Consider the following 23,650-nt stretch of genomic DNA (forward strand, 5'->3'; position numbering starts at 1 on the left):
TCTCTCTCTCTCTCTCTCTCTCTCTCACTCCGATTCTTACTCGATTAAATAAAAATATTATGCAAAAAATGCGTAAAGGTCTATTGTCACGATATATGTATAATTATACATTAATTGTAAAAAGTTAATAACTACCTATAGTAATAATTATTAATATAATTAATATATATTAACAATTAATATATAGCTTCTATATTAATAGATAGCTTCTAAATTCCGTGAGTATTTCAAAACTTTGAACTTGTTCAAATTCGTCTCTAATTTTAGAGTAGTATCACGTATTTTATTGATTGTCGTAATATAATTTTTCTTTGGAACTTTCTACATGCATGATGTTTGACATTTGTCAATTTTAATGTAATTTAATTGACAGCAGAAAGAATAGAATACATGAAAGATTCGTTCTTATGTTAACGATATTTTATATAACTAGACAACTAAAATAGTAATTGAAACACCTTCTGTATATGTATTGCGCTGGCAATTTAGCAATATGCATTTGGAAATCTGCATAGAGCAACTTTAATAATTGTAATACATTTTTTAATTTAACAGATATTTATTCAAAGTATTTATATAAGTGTATAAAGGATGTTTGTATTTGTATAATTGTGACAACGATATAAGAAGAAAAGAAAAATATTTTTATGTATCTCATTCATGGGTCCTGCATTATTTAACTGTATTTAAGTTGGAAGTTTATATCATCATAATTAAATGCAGTTGCATATTGGAAATAACATATAACAATTGTTATTTTATCTTTTTAAAGCGGCGATCTATAACTATGGGGTGTTCACGCCGGGATGTAAGAGTCTCGTTTTAATTGCTTTCTGAAAATTCCCAAGATCCTTCCAGGCAAATTCAGATCGCTCACCGCAGGTTGTAACTCGAGATATTCTAGAAAAAAGTATAGCATGCAAATACATGTTTCTATGAATTAAATATATATACATAGATTATATGACATTTGTACCTATTATTATGTTGAATAGATGATCGATCCTTATGTTGGTGTATGTTTCATATAAAAAATAGAGATAAAATTTCTATTTAAATTTATTTATGGCACTACACAGATTTCATCACTAAGTGCAACAGTTTTCAAAAAACTACCAAAATAGATTCTTATCCGCTAACTCATGACAAGTTTTGAGCCACTGTAAAAAATAAAACATTACATAGATATTATTATCATTATTATAATTATTATTATAAATTATGAGATTAATAAAAAGAGAGAGATAAAAACGTTTTTTTTAATCAGATGATTCTTGATACAAATATAAATTAATGATATGTGAGTGCAATTTCCTACGAGTCTCTCCGATAATTTCAGATCAACTAGTTTTCTATTAATTGATATATCTGATTTAAGACATATATTTCTGTATATATCTCATAAGTATTAGATAAATCACAAAGTGATTATATTAAGATAAATATTTACCCTGAGAAGAGTTGTCTGAATTGCAGAATACATTAAAGGCAATTTTATAGATCTGGTTTATAGTACACTCGTGACACAATAGTAATTGTTTCAACAATGTAGCTCTGACAATGAGCTTGAATTGTGCCTCCATATCATTTTTGGTGCTTTATGGATCCGTAGCCGCATACTTGTCCTTGTATATTCCAACATATTTAGAACAGGTAGAAACTCTGTAAACATAAGGTACAGATCATCCACAGCATGCATGAACAATTCCCTGTTGGCTGTACTCTGTATTCTCGAAATTTTCCCAGAACGCTGATGCCACATGCCAGTAAATGTGTTGTTCTACAATTCTATATGATGAATAATAATGTTCTTGACAAATTATGACAGCTCTAAAACTCTCTCATCTTCGGTAAGATTCGCAAACTCTTCCTCAGTGCCTTCTTCTTCAGTCTGCGAAAGAGAAAATAATAAATTTTTAAAACGTAATCATAAATGTACATACATATTCATATATATGCATAATCATAAATGTACATACATATTCATATATATGCATAAACATAAATGTACATACATATTCATATATATGCATAAACATAAATGTACATACATATTCATATATATGCATAAACATAAATGTACATACATATTCATATATATGCATAAACATAAATGTACATACATATTCATATATATGCATAAACATAAATGTACATACATATTCATATATATGCATAAACATAAATGTACATACATATTCATATATATGCATAATCATAAATGTACATACATATTCATATATATGCATAAACATAAATGTACATACATATTCATATATATGCATAAACATAAATGTACATACATATTCATATATATGCATAAACATAAATGTACATACATATTCATATATATGCATAAACATAAATGTACATACATATTCATATATATGCATAAACATAAATGTACATACATATTCATATATATGCATAATCATAAATGTACATACATATTCATATATATGCATAATCATAAATGTACATACATATTCATATATATGCATAATCATAAATGTACATACATATTCATATATATGCATAATCATAAATGTACATACATATTCATATATATGCATAAACATAAATGTACATACATATTCATATATATGCATAAACATAAATGTACATACATATTCATATATATGCATAAACATAAATGTACATACATATTCATATATATGCATAAACATAAATGTACATACATATTCATATATATGCATAATCATAAATGTACATACATATTCATATATATGCATAATCATAAATGTACATACATATTCATATATATGCATAATCATAAATGTACATACATATTCATATATATGCATAATCATAAATGTACATACATATTCATATATATGCATAAACATAAATGTACATACATATTCATATATATGCATAAACATAAATGTACATACATATTCATATATATGCATAAACATAAATGTACATACATATTCATATATATGCATAATCATAAATGTACATACATATTCATATATATGCATAATCATAAATGTACATACATATTCATATATATGCATAAACATAAATGTACATACATATTCATATATATGCATAATCATAAATGTACATACATATTCATATATATGCATAATCATAAATGTACATACATATTCATATATATGCATAATCATAAATGTACATACATATTCATATATATGCATAAACATAAATGTACATACATATTCATATATATGCATAAACATAAATGTACATACATATTCATATATATGCATAAACATAAATGTACATACATATTCATATATATGCATAATCATAAATGTACATACATATTCATATATATGCATAATCATAAATGTACATACATATTCATATATATGCATAATCATAAATGTACATACATATTCATATATATGCATAATCATAAATGTACATACATATTCATATATATGCATAATCATAAATGTACATACATATTCATATATATGCATAATCATAAATGTACATACATATTCATATATATGCATAATCATAAATGTACATACATATTCATATATATGCATAATCATAAATGTACATACATATTCATATATATGCATAATCATAAATGTACATACATATTCATATATATGCATAAACATAAATGTACATACATATTCATATATATGCATAATCATAACTGTACATACATATTCATATATATGCATAATCATAACTGTACATACATATTCATATATATGCATAATCATAAATGTACATACATATTCATATATATGCATAATCATAAATGTACATACATATTCATATATATGCATAAACATAAATGTACATACATATTCATATATATGCATAAACATAAATGTACATACATATTCATATATATGCATAAACATAAATGTACATACATATTCATATATATGCATAAACATAAATGTACATACATATTCATATATATGCATAAACATAAATGTACATACATATTCATATATATGCATAATCATAAATGTACATACATATTCATATATATGCATAATCATAAATGTACATACATATTCATATATATGCATAATCATAAATGTACATACATATTCATATATATGCATAATCATAAATGTACATACATATTCATATATATGCATAATCATAAATGTACATACATATTCATATATATGCATAATCATAAATGTACATACATATTCATATATATGCATAAACATAAATGTACATACATATTCATATATATGCATAAACATAAATGTACATACATATTCATATATATGCATAAACATAAATGTACATACATATTCATATATATGCATAATCATAAATGTACATACATATTCATATATATGCATAATCATAAATGTACATACATATTCATATATATGCATAATCATAAATGTACATACATATTCATATATATGCATAATCATAAATGTACATACATATTCATATATATGCATAATCATAAATGTACATACATATTCATATATATGCATAATCATAAATGTACATACATATTCATATATATGCATAATCATAAATGTACATACATATTCATATATATGCATAAACATAAATGTACATACATATTCATATATATGCATAAACATAAATGTACATACATATTCATATATATGCATAATCATAAATGTACATACATATTCATATATATGCATAATCATAAATGTACATACATATTCATATATATGCATAATCATAAATGTACATACATATTCATATATATGCATAATCATAAATGTACATACATATTCATATATATGCATAATCATAAATGTACATACATATTCATATATATGCATAATCATAAATGTACATACATATTCATATATATGCATAATCATAAATGTACATACATATTCATATATATGCATAATCATAAATGTACATACATATTCATATATATGCATAATCATAAATGTACATACATATTCATATATATGCATAATCATAAATGTACATACATATTCATATATATGCATAAACATAAATGTACATACATATTCATATATATGCATAAACATAAATGTACATACATATTCATATATATGCATAAACATAAATGTACATACATATTCATATATATGCATAAACATAAATGTACATACATATTCATATATATGCATAATCATAAATGTACATACATATTCATATATATGCATAATCATAAATGTACATACATATTCATATATATGCATAATCATAAATGTACATACATATTCATATATATGCATAAACATAAATGTACATACATATTCATATATATGCATAAACATAAATGTACATACATATTCATATATATGCATAAACATAAATGTACATACATATTCATATATATGCATAAACATAAATGTACATACATATTCATATATATGCATAAACATAAATGTACATACATATTCATATATATGCATAAACATAAATGTACATACATATTCATATATATGCATAAACATAAATGTACATACATATTCATATATATGCATAAACATAAATGTACATACATATTCATATATATGCATAAACATAAATGTACATACATATTCATATATATGCATAAACATAAATGTACATACATATTCATATATATGCATAAACATAAATGTACATACATATTCATATATATGCATAAACATAAATGTACATACATATTCATATATATGCATAAACATAAATGTACATACATATTCATATATATGCATAAACATAAATGTACATACATATTCATATATATGCATAAACATAAATGTACATACATATTCATATATATGCATAAACATAAATGTACATACATATTCATATATATGCATAATCATAAATGTACATACATATTCATATATATGCATAAACATAAATGTACATACATATTCATATATATGCATAAACATAAATGTACATACATATTCATATATATGCATAATCATAAATGTACATACATATTCATATATATGCATAATCATAAATGTACATACATATTCATATATATGCATAATCATAAATGTACATACATATTCATATATATGCATAAACATAAATGTACATACATATTCATATATATGCATAAACATAAATGTACATACATATTCATATATATGCATAAACATAAATGTACATACATATTCATATATATGCATAAACATAAATGTACATACATATTCATATATATGCATAAACATAAATGTACATACATATTCATATATATGCATAAACATAAATGTACATACATATTCATATATATGCATAAACATAAATGTACATACATATTCATATATATGCATAAACATAAATGTACATACATATTCATATATATGCATAATCATAAATGTACATACATATTCATATATATGCATAATCATAAATGTACATACATATTCATATATATGCATAATCATAAATGTACATACATATTCATATATATGCATAATCATAAATGTACATACATATTCATATATATGCATAATCATAAATGTACATACATATTCATATATATGCATAATCATAAATGTACATACATATTCATATATATGCATAATCATAAATGTACATACATATTCATATATATGCATAAACATAAATGTACATACATATTCATATATATGCATAATCATAAATGTACATACATATTCATATATATGCATAATCATAAATGTACATACATATTCATATATATGCATAATCATAAATGTACATACATATTCATATATATGCATAATCATAAATGTACATACATATTCATATATATGCATAATCATAAATGTACATACATATTCATATATATGCATAATCATAAATGTACATACATATTCATATATATGCATAAACATAAATGTACATACATATTCATATATATGCATAAACATAAATGTACATACATATTCATATATATGCATAAACATAAATGTACATACATATTCATATATATGCATAAACATAAATGTACATACATATTCATATATATGCATAAACATAAATGTACATACATATTCATATATATGCATAAACATAAATGTACATACATATTCATATATATGCATAAACATAAATGTACATACATATTCATATATATGCATAATCATAAATGTACATACATATTCATATATATGCATAAACATAAATGTACATACATATTCATATATATGCATAAACATAAATGTACATACATATTCATATATATGCATAAACATAAATGTACATACATATTCATATATATGCATAAACATAAATGTACATACATATTCATATATATGCATAAACATAAATGTACATACATATTCATATATATGCATAAACATAAATGTACATACATATTCATATATATGCATAAACATAAATGTACATACATATTCATATATATGCATAAACATAAATGTACATACATATTCATATATATGCATAAACATAAATGTACATACATATTCATATATATGCATAAACATAAATGTACATACATATTCATATATATGCATAAACATAAATGTACATACATATTCATATATATGCATAAACATAAATGTACATACATATTCATATATATGCATAAACATAAATGTACATACATATTCATATATATGCATAAACATAAATGTACATACATATTCATATATATGCATAATCATAAATGTACATACATATTCATATATATGCATAATCATAAATGTACATACATATTCATATATATGCATAATCATAAATGTACATACATATTCATATATATGCATAAACATAAATGTACATACATATTCATATATATGCATAAACATAAATGTACATACATATTCATATATATGCATAAACATAAATGTACATACATATTCATATATATGCATAAACATAAATGTACATACATATTCATATATATGCATAAACATAAATGTACATACATATTCATATATATGCATAATCATAAATGTACATACATATTCATATATATGCATAATCATAAATGTACATACATATTCATATATATGCATAATCATAAATGTACATACATATTCATATATATGCATAAACATAAATGTACATACATATTCATATATATGCATAAACATAAATGTACATACATATTCATATATATGCATAATCATAAATGTACATACATATTCATATATATGCATAAACATAAATGTACATACATATTCATATATATGCATAATCATAAATGTACATACATATTCATATATATGCATAATCATAAATGTACATACATATTCATATATATGCATAATCATAAATGTACATACATATTCATATATATGCATAATCATAAATGTACATACATATTCATATATATGCATAATCATAAATGTACATACATATTCATATATATGCATAATCATAAATGTACATACATATTCATATATATGCATAATCATAAATGTACATACATATTCATATATATGCATAATCATAAATGTACATACATATTCATATATATGCATAATCATAAATGTACATACATATTCATATATATGCATAAACATAAATGTACATACATATTCATATATATGCATAAACATAAATGTACATACATATTCATATATATGCATAAACATAAATGTACATACATATTCATATATATGCATAAACATAAATGTACATACATATTCATATATATGCATAAACATAAATGTACATACATATTCATATATATGCATAATCATAAATGTACATACATATTCATATATATGCATAAACATAAATGTACATACATATTCATATATATGCATAATCATAAATGTACATACATATTCATATATATGCATAATCATAAATGTACATACATATTCATATATATGCATAATCATAAATGTACATACATATTCATATATATGCATAAACATAAATGTACATACATATTCATATATATGCATAAACATAAATGTACATACATATTCATATATATGCATAAACATAAATGTACATACATATTCATATATATGCATAAACATAAATGTACATACATATTCATATATATGCATAAACATAAATGTACATACATATTCATATATATGCATAAACATAAATGTACATACATATTCATATATATGCATAAACATAAATGTACATACATATTCATATATATGCATAAACATAAATGTACATACATATTCATATATATGCATAAACATAAATGTACATACATATTCATATATATGCATAAACATAAATGTACATACATATTCATATATATGCATAAACATAAATGTACATACATATTCATATATATGCATAAACATAAATGTACATACATATTCATATATATGCATAAACATAAATGTACATACATATTCATATATATGCATAAACATAAATGTACATACATATTCATATATATGCATAAACATAAATGTACATACATATTCATATATATGCATAAACATAAATGTACATACATATTCATATATATGCATAAACATAAATGTACATACATATTCATATATATGCATAATCATAAATGTACATACATATTCATATATATGCATAATCATAAATGTACATACATATTCATATATATGCATAATCATAAATGTACATACATATTCATATATATGCATAAACATAAATGTACATACATATTCATATATATGCATAAACATAAATGTACATACATATTCATATATATGCATAAACATAAATGTACATACATATTCATATATATGCATAAACATAAATGTACATACATATTCATATATATGCATAAACATAAATGTACATACATATTCATATATATGCATAATCATAAATGTACATACATATTCATATATATGCATAATCATAAATGTACATACATATTCATATATATGCATAATCATAAATGTACATACATATTCATATATATGCATAATCATAAATGTACATACATATTCATATATATGCATAAACATAAATGTACATACATATTCATATATATGCATAATCATAAATGTACATACATATTCATATATATGCATAATCATAAATGTACATACATATTCATATATATGCATAAACATAAATGTACATACATATTCATATATATGCATAAACATAAATGTACATACATATTCATATATATGCATAAACATAAATGTACATACATATTCATATATATGCATAAACATAAATGTACATACATATTCATATATATGCATAAACATAAATGTACATACATATTCATATATATGCATAATCATAAATGTACATACATATTCATATATATGCATAATCATAAATGTACATACATATTCATATATATGCATAATCATAAATGTACATACATATTCATATATATGCATAAACATAAATGTACATACATATTCATATATATGCATAAACATAAATGTACATACATATTCATATATATGCATAAACATAAATGTACATACATATTCATATATATGCATAATCATAAATGTACATACATATTCATATATATGCATAATCATAAATGCACATACATATTCATATATATGCATAATCATAAATGTACATACATATTCATATATATGCATAATCATAAATGTACATACATATTCATATATATGCATAATCATAAATGTACATACATATTCATATATATGCATAAACATAAATGTACATACATATTCCAGATGCGTACTACCTTTGAATATGGAAAATTCATAATAGTATGAATAACCCTGGGCTCTAAATCTAATAACACAGCTCGTGGTATGTAATGCTCATCATCTGCTTGATAAAAAAAGACATCCTTTCTATCCGTTCCCTCTATTGCATAATCTTCCAAGATTCCTTCTGGGCTGATTCCATGCTCTGTGCATAATCTCTTCCAAAACTCAAATCCAACTATAAATAAAATGTATAAAAATATATAAATTTTATTCTAAGAAAGAAAATATATAGGTTTTATTACAAATTATAATAAAAGAGAAATTTTAAGTTTGTAAAATTGAGGCATAATGTAAAAAAAAAGACGATAAAGATATTCGTTATTTTCATATTTGCTAGTGTTTGGAAATATTGTAGCATTTGTATCAAAAAATTATAAAACGTATGAAAAGGATTTATATTATATGAGACAAAATAACATGTAATACTTTGATTGCCACATTGGCCAAGCTGCAAAGTTATCACCTCGCTTGGCATTTTAACGTTCTAACAATTCAAATATAAATCACTTTATTTGAAATATAAATCACTTTATTTTCTTGATGAAAAAACCACACACAATTGTACGGGCTGCTTTCAGCAGAAGAAATGGCTCAGTGAGTGCTTTACGTTATGCTTTCAGCGGTTTACTGTTTCTACTGATCATTGTTATTGTTTTTTTCTTTTGACCTTTTAAAGTAAATGCTTTCAGTCTCTACAGACTATCTCGCACTTTTATTACTAGAATATTACAAAACGCGCGTTACATTTGTTTCTTTATGGTATTATTTAAATAAATTGCAATTAAAAATCCCAAACAAAGAAATGTTTTTATCAATGCATAAAAGTAAAATTATATACTGATAAATATAAATATTTTATTTTTAAGTTACGAATTTATCACATAAAATTTTGCATTACTATAAAGTTCCACTGATCTCTTTGTAAAACTTTTATTCTTCTAACTCAGAAATAAATTTTCAAGCATATTAAAAGATACATTACTGCGTTTGCACTATTCACATTTTTTTGCAAAATCTTCTAATAACTTTAATGTGTATTTTCGAAGATATCTAAAGGTGCACATTATTGCTTGTGTAAAGTGCATTACTTACTTCTTCGCGAAATATATTTTCCGAATAATTCAGACGAACTTTTGAGAGTATGAAAAGACGCGTATTACTGCACGTCAACAGCATTATCTGTAAATTAATAGAATATATGAAAATTAATTATATCTAAATATAAATATCTTAATAAATTTCCAAAGTTTGAAAATAGTATATAATAATAATCTTAATAAAATTGTATATAATACAAAAAAAACTTAATAAATATTTCCAAAGAAATGAAAATTAATTTTATATCTAAATATTATATATCTAAATAAATTTCCAAGTTTTCATATAAATATTAAAAATACATTTTTAAAATACTTATCTTTATTTTATATAATTGATACTGTGCTATATAAATTGTTTTACTTTCTATTCTTTTTTTTACATAAATAATACTTTGTAGAAAAATTTTACATAATACTTCAAACAGAGATATACTTGTTTGAAAAATGAATACTTACGCATAAAATGAATACTTAAATAACTTTCATCATAAGGATCTTCTGGATCTCCTAAAGATCATTTTTGAATATGAACATTATGGGTTCCAATAATACTGAACAACTCAAGTTGAAACAAGCTCAAAGATACTATTAGCATTCATCGCCCACCTGTCGCATAAGTTTCGGTACAGTTTTATATATAAATTTGTATATAAGGGAGGAAAAAATATATATAACTTTTTTTATAAGAAAAGTGAAAAGAAAGATACCTGTATTCTTCTCTGTTTGTTGTTTTGGCTTTTTAACAATAAATGTTTTCTCCTACACACATTTAAATCCACATGACAGAAATATATCTTTATTTGAGAGATCCAAAAGCAACTCATCCTCCAATTTGTTAATGGGATTTGCACAATTTGTATGGAAACAGATTTTTGTAAAAGCCAAAAAATGTCTGCGTGACATCTGCACTGCCATAATTCATATGTACTTGTGTATCCTTGGGAGAAATTGCGTCTTCCATATATGATATCTTCTGCGTTTCAACACCTATCATAAATCCAAACATGCAATCAAACAGTGCATCCACATGATCTTATCAATAATATAAAAGTAATAGAAATTATATTTTAATTTTCAAATTATTTGTTAAAATATAACAGGTGATTAACAGAATTGTAAAGTGTGATACCTGCAGCAGAGACTCTTCTATTGCTTGCATCAATTCCTTCGTTTATAAAAAAACAATGTTGATAACAAAATCCTGTCCCCATATCACACTTGTTTATATTTATTAATATTACGACTAATAGCAGAAAACATTTGTACTTTATTATACTTTGCAAATATCTCCTTGCCACTGCATGTAATGAAGATACATAGAGCCAGAATGAATAACAATGTTTGTGCTTGGATTTGCTGAAAAAAAAAAACATTTATTATTATGTATATTTGAGAATAAACAAATATAAAACAATATATGAAATATATCGAAAAATTTACTAATATTTATCTCCCTGTAAGTATATATATTTTTAATGAAGGTATAATTACTTTTGCATCCTGATAAATCGCCATTTTCTCGCAATATAATATTATAATAATAATTGATAACACTTTGAGTATTTTATTTTTCTTCTTTTATTATATCAATTTTCTTTTAAAATGTAGTATTTTTTTTCTTTTTTTCTCCTTATTTCGGCATTTTATTACAATTTTCGCGTAAAAGCTGTCATCGATATTTCACATCATGACTAAATATTTTAATAATTGTTAATAACAACGTTCATAGTAATACATATTGTATTTTTTATTATTATGAATTTTTAATTTACGAGTATCATCAATTTGTAAAAATTATTTAGCATTATTTAATAAATTTAATTTAATTTAAAACAGTAGGTTATGTATCCCATATGTGCCACGTGTCTCTTAAGGCGTTCGAAAAATCGTCCGAGTTAATAGGAATACATGTTATGCAAAGAGGTTATTCAAAGTAACGTCGGTAATGAAGGTTGGTAAATTATCGACGTTATTATCGATAAATTACCAACCTCTATTACCGACGTTACTTCGATCAACTTCTTTGCATAACATGTATTCCTATTAACTCAGACGATTTTTCGGACCTGAAAAGACACATATTGCTACACTATACCTCTTCGCAAAATATGTTCCCCTATTAACTCAGACGATTTTTCGAGCGCAATAAGACATATATTATTGCTCGTTAACTATTTATCTCTTTGCAAAATATAATCTATTAATTTAGATGAATTATCGAAGATATTAAAAGAGACTCGTATTATTGCACGTTAATTGCATTAATAATTATCTGTAAATTAATAACAAAAATATATCAAAACTGATTTTTCTCGCAGATTCTGCCACTGAATAAGCGCAAGAGTCCTGAGATTATAAATCAAATAAATAAATAAAAATCGCTAATCGACAAGCCGTTAAATGAAAAATAGAATTAGTAAGAAATTAGTAGAATTAATGATGTTTTATTATTATTAAATGTATATTTTTCTGTTTTCTGTACAATTTATTGTAATCACGGTCTTGCATAAATAAAAATAAATTAAATTATATGTTACAATAAAAAAATATAAATAATAAAAATAAATAATAAATATATATTTATATTATAAATAAAATATAAAATACATTATTATATTATTTACGTATTATTAATCAATAATAATTTTAATAAATCGTGTATTGGATTTCTCGCGCATGCGCGTGGAATTTATATTACATATTCATATATATATTGAATTTTAGAAAATATATTTATTAAATATAAAATATTTATTTCGTCAAAAGACGTCACGTGACCAAAAATAAAGATACCAATTCGTCAATTTTGGTCACGTGACGTCTTTTGACGCTAAAAATGAGCGTCGAGCGTCAGCATGAAAAGGCACCTTTAAATGCTTCGAAACTTTCGTTGCGTCAAGTGGAACGTCACGTCGCCAATTCAGAATAGAACTTTCTGATTGGTCGATCGTTGCTATTCATTCATCTATGCCAGCCAATTAAAACGAAGTATAGTATGGAGTATAGAAGAGTACAACTATCACGAACGGACCCGGTTTGGCGTCATTCTACCATCTACCATTTCTTATTTCGAGATTCCATCACGGTGGCATGTTGCATGTTATGAACGATTGATGTATTTCATCTGTTATTTTTTTCAATAATTTTTCTAATAATCCATTACAATCATATTATCGATAATAAACGTGATTTAAATTATGAAAGTAATTGTATCATCTCGGATTATTTATTAAATAATTTATTCTAATCTCAAGTGATCTATAATAATGTTGCCATCAGAGTATATGGAGTTAAAGGTATGAAAAATATAATGATTGTGTATAAAATAATCTTACTTAATGACAAAATAACGATATGAATTATACAGTATATTTGTTTGTTATATTGCAGCACATTGATAAGTTATTACAATGTGGGATATGTTACGAGTATATAGACACTAGTGTGATAACTTCGTGTTCCCACAGTTGTGAGTATAAAATTTGTATAAAATCTTTATTGTGTTACTATTCCTACATTGTATAGATATCTTATTATTTATAATTTCAGATTGCTCCCTGTGCATTAGAAAATATTTACATTATAAAACACAATGTCCAATTTGCTTTGAAGAAACCTTTGAGAAAGATTTACGAAAAAACAAGCTTTTGGATGAAATCATTATTCATTATTTGAATTTTAAAGACAAACTTGAAAAGAAATTTTATCAAAAAGAGGTATTGACTGTGGAAGATAAAAACTGTGAAATCGTATATTCATCAAGTAATTTTGAGTGTAAGAAAAAGCAAAATGTTCCTGATGCAAATAAAATATTGGACAAAAGTTTCGATAGTCCAACATCCATGGCTAGTAATACTACACCTCGTGGACAAAAGGATTATCAGCAAAATATACCTTCTCCTAGCACTAGTACAGAATTTAAAATACCTTCAATGTTTACACCAAAGAGAAAAGGTATTCAAAATGAAGAAAATTATCAACCAGTTACATGTCCAGTGTGCAAAGTGGATATACCTCAAAATAATATAAACAAACATTTAGATGATTGTTTAAAAAGGGAGAATATAAAGGATCAACCTAAAAAGTAAGTATTGTAGATACATATAACATTATTTTATAATATTATTTTGTATTATTATTATTTCTCAAATTTTTAAAGAAAATTAATATGATTTTAGTGTCTTGAATATCTTAATATGTACTTGTAATTTTTGTTTTTTAAATACTTGTCTTTATTTACAGAAGTGAGCCAAAACGTAAACCACTACCAAAATTGGTATTAAGTTTAATGAAAGATAGTGTGATAAGAAAAAGATTAAAAGAATTAGGTTTATCATCTCAAGGAGATAGAAAGGCATTAGAAAGCAGACTACAAAGATACATAATTCTTTATAATGCAGAATGCGATAAAATAAATCCTAGATCTTTATCAGAATTAATTAAACAGTGTGAAGAAGAAGAAAATTTGGAAAAGAAAGTACAAAAACCATCAAATGTAAATATGTCATATAATATGTATAGTATTTTACACATTTGTTTAAACTTTTTTTATATATTAATATAATAAATTTTACAGAGATTGAATGTCAATAGAAATACGGAACATAATATTATAGTACAACAGAGAAAAAAATATTGTAAGTATTCTTCAATTATTTTTACATATAAATGATTAGATTATCATTAGAATATAAATACTCTTATATTTTTCTTGTTTTTTTTATTTTAGTGGCTGCAAATAAGGATAGTTTTGATCAATTAATTGTAAATATGAAACATCCTAATAGTTCACGGAAATTGCCTGTTAGGCGCAATATACTAAGCAAAGAAAATACTGATCTTCCACATGAAGATTGTGTTACAGACAACACTTCAACTATTAGAGATAGCGAGAAAAGCAATTTTTTAACGCTGAATTCTTATATTGAAGATTCAAATGCGTCTTGTTCCAACATAAATCCCATAGATTTTTTGACAATGGAATTATCTACCTCGTCTAATGAATCCAATGATCAATATGCTTCCAACTTCTCAAATCATTCATATAAAACTAAATCGGCTTTATCTAATTCTATTGTAACAATAGAAAATGTAAAGAGTGAAGAACTATTATTTCCTGAAAACACTATAATACATGAAGAAATGATTTCTAGTAACCAAGAGAATTCAAGAGAATGTCACGCTTCAGAAAATGAAATGGATGTAGACAGCAAGGAATCAGTTTCTGAGCTTAGAATTGAATCAGAGGATAAAACAAAAGCTAAATTGAAAAGAAGTAAATATAGTAGAATGAGTAGTTTGGATAAACGTGAGGCATTTTACAAGACTAAAGATATGTGGAAGAAGATTAGAGGAGACAGTGATGATAGTGACATTCAGGATTATGGTAATGAAATGGATGTAGACAGCAAGGAATCAGTTTCTGAGGTTAGAATTGAATCAGAGGATAAAACAAAAGCTAAATTGAAAAGAAGTAAATATAGTAGAATGAGTAATTTGGAAAAATGTGAGGCATTTTACAAGACTAAAGATATGTGGAAGAAGATTAGAGGAGACAGTGATGATAGTGACATTCAGGATTATGGTAAACCTCTTTAATATTTTAAAATTATCCAAATAAAAAATATTTTTCATTTTAGTTATAATGAATTTATTTTTGTTAGGGTGATTGAAACCTTCATGAAAGAGATTTGACTTTTGCAGAAAGATCAAAGCACGAACATTTACATATTGTGAAAGAGAATGCGTCCAATCGCACAAAATTTGAGAAAGAAAACTTGGAATCGTCGAATGAAAATATAAAATCTTGCACTCTTCAAAAGCAGGATCATGAAGTGACATTTACGGTAAGTGACAAGGAAAAAATTGTAGATAGATCGACGAATACGAGGAAATCACCTAGGTTTGATCTTAGTGAAGCTAGAGGATTTAACAATGAATATTGCGAAGATAAAATGCAAGATGAAGAAAAATTGCAAAATGAAAAGGAACCATTACATTTAACTCGTAGTTATATGCGACGACAAATTAAAAAGTAAAATTATTAATGATATTTAAAAAATTAATAATAGAAGTTGAATTAGGGAATTAAAATAATTGAATTATAGAAATAAATTATTATATACATATTTTGTTGAAGACGAAAACTATAAATATAAGTAGTTGATCTACAATTATAGAAATTTTACTTTGATATTATTATATATATTTTCATTGATATACAGATAATTTTAACATGAAAAGCATATTTAAAAAAAAAAAATTAAAACAAAAATGTACTATACTTATATTATGTACTATACTTATATTATGTACTATACTTATATATAAAATGTACTATATTATTGAATATGCTTCTACTATCGTATTCACACATATTTTTTATTGTAGCATAATTTTTTTTATTTTATATAGTAATATATATATATATATATATATATATATATATATATATATTATTCTTATTCATGCTGTTTCAAATAGATTTTAAAATTATTTAATATATCAAGATATTGATTTTCATTTAGATATCGTAATATATTTTAAATAATTTGAATGAAGTATTGGACTTTTCTATGTTAGATTATGATCATTAGATCATAATCATCAATCATTAGGTTGATTGAAGAAAATAATAAAATGTCCTATCATATCATTTCGATGTTTGATAAGTGATACATAAATTAACAAGATCTTTATCAAAGACATTAAATTTTATTTAATATATTTTACATTATTTTGAACAGAAAAAAGGAGACTAAGAGCGTTGAAACGATCGGCGCAAATCTCAATAAACTTGTATATCTATTCCTAGACACTAACAATAATTTAATAAGCTTAACATATCTTCAAATATAGCTGCCAGTACCGATCCCTTACACAGTAAATTATTCATTTTTGATATTACATAACTTTGATATTCATACACTTTGGTATTGATTTATACAATTATACAGTTAACTCTTTATTTACATACGTGTAATTCACGATAAATTCTAATACTCATCTAAGTTCGTAGATTTACAAGTGCTAACGTTCTAAACGAAACGGCTATCACACTCATTACACATCGTTCTCGCTTAATTCTTACTTAATGTTATTGCACTGTTACAGTCTATTAAAACTTTGTATCGTTATCGACACTTTTTCCTACTTTACGAGGCGCATTGTTACTACAGGAACGAAAACTTTTCTGTGGTTTAGAAAGCATTTCTAATATAGTAAACAGTTTTCTGCACTTTAACAAACTTTTGTCTAATTCTCATACTTGATGCTTTAACGAGTATTAATTATTTAGCAGAACGGTTAATCATTTTTGTTGCGATCATCTTGCACTTTATTATTTTTTATATTTTAATTAGAAGAAATATTTGTTCGCGCATAAAATATCTTTTACTTAAATACAGATTCGAGTATAATCTGCTTTGCTGTGGTATGGCATCACGCGAGGTAGTTACTCGAACATTAATACATTTTCTTCAAATATGCTACAGACTCTAATAACTTCTTTCGTATATAATTGTTTGTCGATTCTTCTTGAAGATAGCAGGAAGATCGAAATATCAGATACGTGAGATACATTGTCTTACAAATAATAGTTCAATTTATTTATCGTTGATTCATCAATGATTCATTCACGATATTCACATTCATAGTTCTTATAAATAGATTGTCTTTTGATTTGCTAAGAGATCAGAAATAGTACCTTTGAAGAGACGGCGAAAAGATTATTTTTGCCGTAAAAGGCCAATTGTCTCCTATTATTTAATTAGTTAAAGAGAAATTCCTAAAAAATAGATTATCTTTCTCATGTGAGTAAAGAAACTATCGAGTTTTCTTATCACATGTTTTAAGTACGTATATTCAATGCAGATTTTCAGATTCTCTTTTAATTACGAATGGACGAAGTTAAAGCCAAAATGTAAATTAATTATCGCATGATAAATTTATTTCGTATGCAATAAATTTCATATATAAAATTAATTAATTTACATTTCGTAAATTCGCGATAAAATATTAATGTCAAGCTCTTTTAATAAAATTATACTTTGTGAGATAAAAATATGTATACGATAGATGTTTTGCACAGTAGTGCAGCTTTATTTTTGAATGAAATTCGGAGAAAACTTGTATTTTCTGAAAAATTTGTGTATATATATATATATGATTTTATTTTAATTTTAATTGTAAGTTTAATTGTTTGAAAGATATCAAGAGAAAATAAAATTATATTTTGTAGACGCTAAATTTTCCTTTAAAAATAATTTCGCTATTTAAACTCACTTTTCATAGCTATTCTTTTTATTGGATTTTGATAGGATACGCGTTATTTACAAAGATATGTAGGATATACTATAAGCTCATAGACGCGAGAATTTTTTTTCACGCACAATATTTAAAAGAATATCTTTATAATTTTATATACACATATATCGCAGTTTCATAAAAACTCAGATTATTTTCTCAATAGATAATCAATAATTTGCCTTTCGATTAATAATAAGTAAACCATGTCTCATTTGCGATATATTGTTTTTTTCAATCATATATTTTGATTAATTCTTTGATTTTCGAATTCATTGAAATAATGCATACTAATCATAAAAGAATACTGCTTCCAAATTATCATCGTAAATTATCAGGAATATTAATTATTAATAAAGTGCTAATAATTAACTAAAAAGATTTAAACTTTGCGGGATGAGAGCACTTTGATTAATCTACCATTAATGCGCAATCTATCATGGTCGATATGTCGAACGTTCTTTTGATGACAGTCGATGAATCATGTTAGAATATTGCAATTTCAAAGAATTTCAGCTATAAATAATATTGATTCGTGAATTACATTAAGATAGGTTCATTCGCGTGCAATGGAGCGACTGAAAATTCAGCACGACATTCTTGAATGACATATAATTTCAGATCTCCAGCATTTAGTTTCCTCTGGAAGATTCCTACAAGATTGAGTGTCTTCTTATCTTCGGGGACATCTGCAAGAAAATTATCAGAATGGCATCTGCGAATTTTTTTTCTCATCATCTTTCTCGGCAGCTTTTTGTAATCGATCAGAACATCGAAGAGATCTCTTTTTGTTGTCGACAGCGACTGCTATCTTTTTCAGGTGCAGTAAGAAAATATATCTTGCTGCTAATAAGAGATGCTTCTTCATGAATGATTTTTGTCACTGATAATGGTACGGATTGTGACCTATTCTTCTGGCATTGAAAATCCATTGATTTAAATAGCTCTTTTATTGTACTAGCAATATTTTTTTTTTTTAAATGATTACTGCTTTTTTTCTTATTCTATCTTCTCTCATTATCTAAATTTTAATGAAAATTTTATTGTGAAAGATCAGCGTTTTTGTCCAATTTCTTGGGTAAAAAATCTTTTTTATGTCAGACTCATGTCTAAATCTTCAAATCTGCGATTGCTCGCCCATAAAGAATATATCGATCAAATATCTTTCTTCGATCAAGTATCTCTTATGATTGTTCTATTTCGATATCACACTACTGTCACGTTATATTGTCCTGTTTCGATCTCCTCATCACCGTGATACCTATCGAACCACGTATCTTACGTAACAGATCTATTATATCAGCTGTTGACATGTGTTCCACACTCTCCTCGTTAACCTGGCAAAAGAGGAAAAGAAATATTTTCTCTAGAAGTAAATATGTAAACAAACTCGAATTTTGTATCAATCTCTTTAATCTTTGTAATTCTCTCTAAATATTACTTTATAAAGAATCAGTATGTCGCTTTAAATTTATAATTAAATAAGATGTCAAAGAAAGAGTTAAAACACAATTAAAATATATACATATTAATAAGATATAAATATTATTTTAACTTTATAATATTTTGTTCATTTCATGATATAATAGTGTTTGCTTTAAAATATATCCTATGGAAGGAAAATTGAAAGAAAATAAGAGCTTGCGATGAAAAGTACTCACCATTAGTAATACATCGCCCTGTTTGAGTCTGCCATCCTTGGCCGCGACGCTATCGGGATGCACGACTGATATCACTGTACAATTTCCTTCCGGCTGCAGACTAAAGCCCAGCCGGCTATTCCACCCACGCGTCAATTCCACCATGAACACCTGTAACAGCGAGTGCGGGTTGCGCAACATTGCGATGTTGCATTCTCGTTACATTGTTTTCGATTATCGCTCGATTCCAAGATTAAAATTGAATAACAATGCATATATCAAATGACAAAGCAAATTTTTCATTTTAATAAAATGAATCGCTTATCACGCGGCTCTTATCATTGAACTTTTCGTTCACTTATTCTCGTTGAAATAAAATTCAATTATAGAGAAATGCAATTTTTCGTGATACCAACCTCGCTGCCTTGTTCAAGGTCTTCAGCAAGAGCGACTAAATTTGTGGTGTCTTTCCCAGCTTCTTCCGGATCGTGTTCAGCACCTTGATCTACTTCATCGTTCGGAGCGAACATCACGCCCTTCCATTTCAGTAATCCTTTACTACCGCCTGGATCGTCCGTTCCCAGGATCTTTCCTGCACGAGATAAAAAGTCGAGATCATCGGATCGGAAAGAACGTTGATTGTGTGAAATAATCGTCGCGCAAAGTTGCTAAGTTTTGCAGTAATATGACTGTTATCTTATCTCTGTCTCCCTCTACTGCATCGATTTACTTTCAATGATATAGAGACACAAAGTAGACCGCGCATATATCATATTTCTAGAATCAATTTTCACAGCAACCATCAATTTAACTTATTTCATATTAATCATCTTAAATCTGTACTTTAAAAAAATTGAGCTTTTATGTTAAGAGCATAAATTTATTATCAAAAGTTTTCTATAGCTTTAACACATTTTTTATAACTCATTATTTCTATGTTTTATAATAACAATATGGATTTAAAACAGTTTGAAATTAATTTCTTTCAATATTTAATTTGCGCTTATATTTAATTTATAAATTATAAATTCATTAACAAGAAGAAGCGAAAAAGAAAACGAGCTTCAATTATATTGCACGCGAATTTGACGAAAATTTAATTAAACATTGTGTCAAGCATTAAACAAGAATTGAATGAGTATTGAAATAATTTAAATATCGAGTACGTGCAAAGAGTGAATCAAAATAATTATATTAATCGATCAAAGCTTGATCTTATTAATTCTATTTCTGGAATAAATAAAACGAACAATAAGAAAATGCAATCTCAAATAATTACCTGGTATGTCCTGATCACTGGAGTGCGTGGTTTTGGTCTTGGGTCCAGCTGGGTCGTTGGCAGCGCTGCTGCAGGCCGGATTGGCGCTTTGATAGGCTGGATTCTTGTAGCTGAAGGCAGCGGTGCTGGTACTGCTGGTGGACGAGAGCATCGGCGGCATCGAGGCCGGCTCGGACGGCAGATCATTGTCGTGTTCGTCGCTCGACATCACCGTTCTGTCGTTGTCGTAGCTCGGTTCGGCCAGTCGACCTCGCTCTGCTTCCGCCAGGATCACGTCACTATCACCGGGATACTCGCCATCCGAGTCAACGCTGTAGAACTGAAAGTGCGGCTTACCTTGCGGTGCCGACAAGTCGAGGAAGCTCGGCCTGGCCGCAGTAGCGTTGTTGGAGATCGGTTTCGACGACTCATCGACGTCATCGTCGTAAATATCGTAGAGCGGCGGCGGATCGATTATGTCGGTCGCAGGTGTGTTTGCTTGGGAATTGGTGATCTGCGTCTTGACGGAACACTGGTCCGAGTCCGATGCGGTCTCCGCCTGGCTGGCTGTTGACGACGTCGTTTGCACGTTATGCAACTTACTCTCGGGAGTTTCTGTGTGGCATGGAGAGTACTTGTCATAAGGAGACTTATTGTAAAGTCCTATCATCTAGGATTGCCTTGATCCTGCGCGGTTCAAGATAATTCCGAGAGACA

At 25.5% G+C, this 23,650-nt stretch overlaps 3 protein-coding genes across 6 annotated transcripts in view; 1 reads left to right on the forward strand and 2 right to left on the reverse strand.

The window, feature by feature from the left end:
• Positions 1–464: 464 nt before the first annotated feature.
• On the reverse strand, positions 465–13,712 carry LOC145943918 (actin-related protein 8-like). 2 transcript variants are annotated; one of them, XM_083051840.1, is made up of 9 exons: positions 13,223–13,712; positions 12,861–13,087; positions 12,439–12,718; positions 12,188–12,337; positions 11,724–11,810; positions 10,584–10,806; positions 1,451–1,891; positions 977–1,160; positions 465–900 (listed from the first exon to the last, which is right to left on the reverse strand). In XM_083051840.1, the coding sequence occupies exons 1-3, from the start codon at positions 13,228–13,230 to the stop codon at positions 12,567–12,569; spliced, it is 387 nt and encodes a 128-aa protein (XP_082907966.1). In that variant the 5' UTR covers positions 13,231–13,712; the 3' UTR covers positions 465–900; positions 977–1,160; positions 1,451–1,891; positions 10,584–10,806; positions 11,724–11,810; positions 12,188–12,337; positions 12,439–12,566. The 2 variants fall into 2 exon arrangements, with proteins under 2 accessions (XP_082907966.1, XP_082907965.1); XM_083051839.1 differs by having other exon boundaries at positions 468–900; positions 10,604–10,806.
• A 1,089-nt stretch (positions 13,713–14,801) lies between these two features.
• LOC145943850 (uncharacterized) lies at positions 14,802–17,924 on the forward strand. 3 transcript variants are annotated; one of them, XM_083051722.1, is made up of 8 exons: positions 14,802–15,027; positions 15,122–15,200; positions 15,281–15,815; positions 15,974–16,226; positions 16,308–16,368; positions 16,461–17,315; positions 17,435–17,577; positions 17,651–17,924. In XM_083051722.1, exons 1-8 carry the CDS (start codon positions 14,998–15,000, stop codon positions 17,732–17,734), a joined length of 2,040 nt encoding a protein of 679 aa, XP_082907848.1. In that variant the 5' UTR covers positions 14,802–14,997; the 3' UTR covers positions 17,735–17,924. The 3 variants fall into 3 exon arrangements, with proteins under 3 accessions (XP_082907848.1, XP_082907849.1, XP_082907847.1); XM_083051723.1 differs by lacking the exon at positions 17,651–17,924 and having other exon boundaries at positions 17,395–17,552; XM_083051721.1 differs by having other exon boundaries at positions 14,803–15,027; positions 17,435–17,924.
• Positions 17,925–18,410: 486 nt separating this feature from the next.
• LOC145943899 (uncharacterized) overlaps positions 18,411–23,650 on the reverse strand; it is a 72,959-nt gene continuing 67,719 nt past the window's right edge. The window contains exons 9-12 of the mRNA XM_083051806.1: positions 22,955–23,548; positions 22,092–22,267; positions 21,697–21,846; positions 18,411–21,372 (exon numbers count right to left, since the gene is read on the reverse strand). Coding sequence (XP_082907932.1) covers positions 21,253–21,372; positions 21,697–21,846; positions 22,092–22,267; positions 22,955–23,548 — 1,040 coding nt within the window. The 3' untranslated portion in view covers positions 18,411–21,252. The remainder of the gene's footprint in view (positions 21,373–21,696; positions 21,847–22,091; positions 22,268–22,954; positions 23,549–23,650) is intronic.

This window comes from Prenolepis imparis, unplaced genomic scaffold (assembly GCF_030444845.1).
Source record: "Prenolepis imparis isolate NDT839.2.m4 unplaced genomic scaffold, iyPreImpa1.0 SCAF_12, whole genome shotgun sequence".
In the NCBI taxonomy this organism is placed as follows: Eukaryota; Metazoa; Arthropoda; class Insecta; order Hymenoptera; family Formicidae; genus Prenolepis; species Prenolepis imparis.

Excerpts from the sequence above, each read along its gene's own strand:
- LOC145943850 (XM_083051721.1), top strand. The coding sequence starts at position 14,998 with ATGTTGCCATCAGAGTATATGGAGTTAAAG. Across the intron at positions 15,028-15,121 it reads CAGAGTATATGGAGTTAAAG|CACATTGATAAGTTATTACA; the intron begins GTATGAAAAATA and ends GTTATATTGCAG. Across the intron at positions 16,227-16,307 it reads AAGTACAAAAACCATCAAAT|AGATTGAATGTCAATAGAAA; the intron begins GTAAATATGTCA and ends TAAATTTTACAG.
- LOC145943918 (XM_083051840.1), bottom strand. Across the intron at positions 12,719-12,860 it reads TAGAAGAGTCTCTGCTGCAG|GTGTTGAAACGCAGAAGATA; the intron begins GTATCACACTTT and ends GATTTATGATAG.